Genomic DNA, 6,934 nt, shown 5'->3' on the forward strand with positions numbered 1-6,934 from the left:
TAGGGCTGGGTATTTGTAGCGGTGATTCCGTGAAAACCCCGTGCCAAAAGCCGCGGCATCGGGTCGCGGTACTCTCAGAGAGAACGCCGCGACTTTTTCGCGGCCGTGAATTATTTGCGGACATCGTCGCGGAATTTCACGGCATCTATGTTCATCGCGCTCTCTCGAACTATTTTTTAGCTCATACAATCATTTCATCTTCCGAATCGATTCCCTCTGGGAAATGAAGGAATGATTCGAAAAAACCGCGACTTCGTCGCTCGAATTTCATCGAATCATCGTGGTCATTGGTCATTGGTCATTCATCAAAACGGAGAAGAGGCCGAAGTGCTTTTGTCGAGAGAATAGCAAATAGTATCCCGTCTCAGCCGTCAATGTCTCTAGAAGTCACAAAAAGCTCGCTGCAGTCATGGAGGACACCTCGCAATCAAGAAAAATTTCAAAAACTGCAACGCGAATAAGGCCTGAGGATCGATCGAAGCAATTTGAAGACGGCACGTTCCGCGTAGATACGGGCCGCTTACTGTGCAGTGTTTGCAATGTGACGGTGGATTTCACTCGTAAGCACACCTGCTTGAAACATCTCAATAGCAATACTCATAAGCGGAGAAAAGAACAGCAAGTGTTCGCCAGTGCGAAGAGAGCTAGTTTGGAAAATCTGGATGTTTCTACGGGTGGGACGAGCGAAAGGCAAGTTTTCCTGACCGGACTCGTCGACGCGTTTGCCGGAGCGAATATCCCTTTACACGCACTCGACAATCGAAACCTGAGGAGCTTCCTGCAAGCCAATTTCAATTCTGAGACTATTCCCACGGCAAGCCATCTCAGGCGTTTCTTTCTGCCGAAAGCTTTTGAGGCTCATTTCATAGCTCTGAAACGGTGCTTGGCGAATCGGGGAGCCCTCGCGATCGTCTGCGATGAAACGACCGATGCCGAGGATCGCTACATTCTGAATGTGCTGGCCGTTCCGTCATGTGAGAAACAGGGTGACAAACTCGACGCTCTCCTGCTAGAGTGTGTAGTTCTCGAAAAAACCAACTACAAGACAGTCAGCGAAGCCATCCTGCGCGTTCTGTTCAAGTATGAAATACCCACCCTGAAAATCAGCGCCTTCGTGACTGACAATGCGGCGTATATGCACAAGGCCTGGAATTGTTCATTGCGACCCGTGCTCCTGAATGGCGTGCATGTCACATGCACTGCTCACATTTTGAATCTGATTTGCGAAGTGTGGGTGTCGTCTTTCCAGGAGACGAACAGACTCGTCAGCGCCATCAAGAAAGCTTTCACAGCATCCCCCGCGCGCAAGGCACGGTTCAAGCAATTTCTCCGCGAGAAAGGCGCACCGCAAAAGCTTCCACCTGCACCAGTGCTGACGAGATGGAACACTTGGTTCGGTGCCGTACTGTATCATGCAGATCATTTGGAGGACTACTCAGAATTTTTTTCGCGGGAGCTCGGGAGTAGTGCAAGCTCAAATACGTCCGAAATAATCATCCTGTGTGGCAGCGTCGACGTTCGGCAACAACTCGATCAACTGAGGATATACGCGCCCCATCTCATGGCCATACTGAAGAAGTATGAGGGAACCGACATAAAGGCGCATCTCGTCATCGATGACCTCACTCAGCTAATCGAGTGGTTCGACGCAAGCTACACGGACACGGAGAATCTCGCCTGTACGGCCACTGCTTTGAGGAAGTCATCGCGGAAATTGCAGAGCTACATTTGCGCAGACAGCGCTGAAAGATTCTGTCAGCCGGCAGCCTTTTTCTTTCGAGCTTGCAGGGTGTTCGATCCTTCGAGAGCTAAAACCCTCCGAATGCCGGACAGCTTTGTATTCGAAAATGTGCCCCTGTTTGAAACAGACGCGGTGGCTCGAACAGAATTTTCAGCTTATCTGGCAGCGTTGGACGAGCTCGATACATCTTATCAGCCGCTCGAGTTTTGGAGCAGAACATCTTCTCGGTTCCCGACGCTTTCGAAGATAGCTCTCACTTGCTTAAGTGTCCCAGTCGATAGTGTGGCCGCCGAAAGATCTTTTAGTCAGTATTCAGATGTACTCCGACGATCGTCGATCCATCAAAGATGACAACCTGTCGATGTACAATCTTCTATACCAAAACGCCGGTAAATCACTATGAATCTGTGATGAACCACCCGCTCGGTTGCTGCCGAAATATCATACTTCAGGGACTCACAACCCTAGACACCCTCTCGCCACGGATAAACCTTATGCTTATGAATGAATTGATGGAATCGGAACGGATTTGTCTCTTCTCCGATCGAGACCGCTGTTCTCAACCCCGAGAACGAATGTTGTAATGAATAAAATGGCGCCGTGGTCACTACCCATCAATCGAAAACTGGATGAGCGCGTCTTCATTAGGAACCATTTAACCGTTCAGCGAAATGGTTCGAAGATATGAGGATAGGGGCGGAGGGAGACAAATTAAGACGAGGCAGATCAGAATTATTTTGAGATCCTGAATACCGCGACGGAAACCCGCGACTTCGGTCGCGGTCGCGGCTGCCGCGAAAATTCACGGATTTTGTCGCGGAGGCCCTGAGCCGCCACAAATACCCAGCCCTGCTCATGGCTCGATCCTCCATCCTCGATCCTCGATCCCCATTTCCATGTTCCATCATTCCATCGGTCATCGGTCGCGCATCACGCGACGCGTTATGCGAAATGCGAACGCGAACTCACCGGGGGCGAGGGGCGAAGCTCGGATCCAGAGTTCAAGACAATTCCAGCTTCGAAGCTTGGACCGTGGTGGATAAACAGCGTCAAGACACCAGCGAAGCAGAACGCGACGAGCCACGCGTCGACACTCGACACTAATCATCGACAGCTCTGAACTTCGTCCGCTCCTCTTACATTAGTCGAGAGATGGACGGAAAGACGATGCATAACAATAACGATTCCCCGAATTCACAACGGGTTTTATTTTCCGATAATATCTGTGTCTGTCTCAAGAAAGTGCCTGATCCCGACGGACAAGTGTTCAAAAATGCATAACTTAAGCGGAAGAGCGGAAGAACCAGACCCGTTTTCTTCTCCGTGCAACCAAGAAAATTTTCCATGCAAACGGCCCGCTCCCCCGTCTGAAAGGAATGCATGCGTAGCCTAAATCAACCATTAAAAACTCCGAGTTCTTAGATCATGCACAGAGGGCACAGAACCATCAAGGCTATTAACCATTTAAGATGCCTCCGCACAAATATCGGGTTCCACGCCTAAGGACCTCATTTCAACAACCTCTTCCGTTTCCTTCAAATCGATCACGTTTATTTGCCACCGATTACCGATATCTGATACCTGATCAAGGATCATGAATCATGATATTCATTCAATAACGATGCTCGAATCTTTTATCAATCGAAAACCAAAATATGGGAAGGATAGATTTTCTCAGCAACGCATACGAAAGTTACGCTGTTGTTGCAGTCCAGAACGCTGTTGTTTATATACAGCGGTATCTCGAGTTACTAGCCGAAATAACTTGCACGTCTTCAGCTCGCGGACCCGTCTGGAGAACATAGTTTACAAATCCCAATTATTCACCTAAGGCATGCTCTCCTGAATTGGGCTTCTCAGAATGATTGCTTCTCGAATTCAGCCACCTCCGGTGGTTCCGAACATTTTACCGTCGCGCTCTGCGGGTACGCGCCGCCGAGATCGCTGAACTGCGCATTAAGCCCCTCTCCGGAGCGTCAGATAGAGTACTCCTAGAAGCCCAACGGCCGAACACCCACAACGATACGACTATTCAGTCCAAGATCCGAAACTGATGCGTTCTGAATTACCCCCCAAGTTCATCAGGCTCAACGCAAACGGTAATTGTAATTAAATACTGACTGAGATACCTACTGCAAGACATATCCCCGTCCAGCAATATTCTTCATTCGATTCATTTGCATAAATCAATCAATGATCACTCAATGTTTGCTGCAATCTCAATTGCAACAGCCATGCAGACTCAATATCCGCTGTGTTTCGACGGCCCATACCCACGCCCTCCATCGCACCCATGCATCGACCCCCGTGACACCTTTAGTTGACCGCCTTTACGTTCTCGCTCCGAAAGTTGCGCGACGACGAACGTTCGCAACGGATCATGGACAAGAGGTAAATCGTATCATGCTGCACTTCTGGACGCAGAAGCACACTAAATGGTCCTCTTCCGAAGTTCGGAACGCTCTTCGTAAGCACCGTATGATGGTTTCCATGGTGTCTTTACCGGTGACATTGAACAATGTCTCCAAATCCGGAAAATTAATCGATGTACTCGAAGTCAAACTTCGTTCGTCGACCGTGCTTAGGACTCCACCGCGAATAATGACGATATGCTCCGTAATACCTCCGCACGGGGAAATACAAGAACCGAAGAAACCTGATTTTGACACGTATGTCAAAACGCTCATCGGAAACTGTGGGCCATGCATGATCTGTAGCAATCCTGGGAACGTGACGTCGCTTTCGTCTACGTACGCGCTAAGCAAGCCCATTCTGAAAACGGTAGCACTAAACTTCCAATCCGAATTCCTTCCCTCCACATAATCGTCATTTGGATATACATACTGATCAATAAATCAAAAATACCTTATGTGCTATTCTCCCCGGTCTTTTCTTTGCTCCTCAGTTGACCAGTATTTTTTGATACTACTACGCTCATAGCGGAAGGATTTATGAGCGTTTCCGCTGTTGTTCATCCTGATTGACCTTTGAGAAACCCATCCATCGGATTAGAAATACAGTAAAAGCTCGTTGTAACGACCCCCATTACAACGAATTTCTCGGTACAACGAACAAGGAATTTCTCCTGCTTTGGCCGGCTCGCCATAGGGTTTTATCTCTATGGCGGTATTCGTTACAGCGAAAACTCGGTACAACGAGCCAGTTTCGTCGGTCCCTTCGTGTTCGTAGTAACGAGCTTTTACTGTAAATCACTACCAATGCATACAGCGAATCGTCCCTGCCGAACGAATGGTGCCCAGCAGTCGTTGTCGCCGAAGGGCACAGCAGCGGGCTCTCGAGGCGATCTCCGTCAATCGCCCTCCCTGCTGGAAGTAATCGCCCTACGCAACGTGTTCCGAAGTTCTCTGTTGACTTCCTCCGAGTGTTCGAATGTTCAATGCTTCACATTGCAAGGAATGCCCGAGACTGTGACACCGGGAGCAATGTATGCGCCAGCAGCGCATCGACCCAGCGTCAGGCTGGTAATAATAATAAGAATAAGTAATGGGAGTAACACACAAGGCTTGCCTGTGAGCACACTGACTGTGAGTTTATTCCCTCATAAATAGAGAAGCTATCGGCTGCATAATGCATAGTCGTCGTCATACCTACTCTGATCTTCCCGTTGGCTTTGCGGGCTACGACGATTAGCGGCAGTTAGGATGAGGCCACCCTATTAGTTCGAGTTCTAGAGATCATGGAGTCGTGTAATTTGAATCTGACACCTCGAAACGATGCACCTACACGGAAGAATCATCTCGAACAAGTTTCATCAAGCAGCGTCGATTCCTCTAGATTTTGTGCGAGAGAATTGATATTTTTTGTTGGAGGTCTGGATAAGGCCTCTGCACATTCCCACCTCGGAACACCACATTTCCACCAATTTGTCTGTACATCGATGAGGACGAAGTGTCCAGCTTAAATCGGCGAGGCAGCCGAGTCTTCAGAGTGATCATTTCGTGAATAATTCAGTTTGCCGTGTCTCTACCGTAAGGGTATTCTCAGTGAGACCGAAAAAGCTTCCATCGTGGCCTACAGTGATTGTGGTCTGTCGATGAACCAGATCACGGTCAAACTCAACCGCTCGAGATGTGTGGTGAAGAATTTCTGCAGAGACCCAACCTCATACGGCGAGAATCTTTCAAAAAAAAAAGAGCAGGTTTGGCTACGAGCCAAACCGATGTTTGCGTAGAACTACGTCGATTCTTTTGAAGGTACAAAATCACTATAAGCGAACGATGGCTGAAGTTGTTCGAAGAATTTCTAGGTCGCCGCGCTAGCAAGAAAAAAAAAGAGGAGTCGGAAGTCCCGAGACCTGGGATATCCGCTTTGATTCTCTCCAGAAATCTGAAAAAGTTCCTTAACCAGGTCAAACTGGTTTGTAATGCAGGTCAGTTGTGTAGATTCGGAAGGTTTATTATCCTGGAAGTTCGCTTTCCGAGGCGTTCGTTAACCGTGAGCCCACTGTAGTGGGCCGCTCTTTCCAGTTTCTCGAATGACGGAGGTACGCCGACCGCTGCTACTGTAGAGTGGATATGTGGCCTCGTGGTCGCTAGATTCTTCCCTCCATGCTCGGTCGTTCCTCGCGATGACCTTTCACGTAGAGCGTAGTCGGTGTTGGACTCCTTTTCACTTCATGACTCAGAGACCGACCCGCCACTCGGTCCTGGTCTCTCTTACATTCGCGTCGCGGCCACTGGAAGAGGGGGATCTTCCCTGTTCGCGTATGCAACCGATCCGATTGGCTATGGTGAGATGATCCGACGATGCTCGATTACCGTAAACCCTCCAATAGCAGCTCCCCTCCAATCGAAACCCCTCTCTAATAAAGGCCCCCCTGCCGGACCTTTTGAGAAAATAAAAGCACCCCTCCATAAGAAGCCTCTCTCCAATAGAGACTCCACTCCAATAGGAGCCCCTCTCTACTAGGAGACCCCGCACTGCCGGAGTCGGCTGAGGACAAGCTGACGTGATAGAATCTGGACTGCGACGCCCAAGGATTTCCACCCAGACCGGGAACACGCTCTCCCCCAGAAATCCATCATCAATTCCCGGAGCAAGATTTCTCTTGGAATATTAGAAGCCCCCTCCAATAGTAGCCCCTCTCCAATAGAAGCCCCTCGCCGGAGGTATTTGAAAAACGGGAAAGTAGTAGCGAGCTATTACCGTATGTTCGCGTGAAAACGTCTCTCG

The 6,934-nt window shown here is 49.2% G+C and overlaps 1 protein-coding gene across 1 annotated transcript; it reads left to right on the top strand.

Moving 5' to 3' along the window:
• Positions 1-409: 409 nt before the first annotated feature.
• On the top strand, positions 410-1,679 carry LOC100902962 (uncharacterized; the record flags this gene model as incomplete). Its single annotated transcript, XM_003737915.1, has 1 exon — positions 410-1,679. A coding segment is annotated over exon 1 (1,270 nt), but the record flags the coding sequence as incomplete, so codon positions are not given.
• Between the last annotated feature and the right edge of the window lie 5,255 nt (positions 1,680-6,934).

The sequence above is a fragment of the Galendromus occidentalis genome, unplaced genomic scaffold (assembly GCF_000255335.2).
Source record: "Galendromus occidentalis unplaced genomic scaffold, Mocc_1.1 scf7180000075667, whole genome shotgun sequence".
NCBI classification, from domain to species: domain Eukaryota; kingdom Metazoa; phylum Arthropoda; class Arachnida; order Mesostigmata; family Phytoseiidae; genus Galendromus; species Galendromus occidentalis.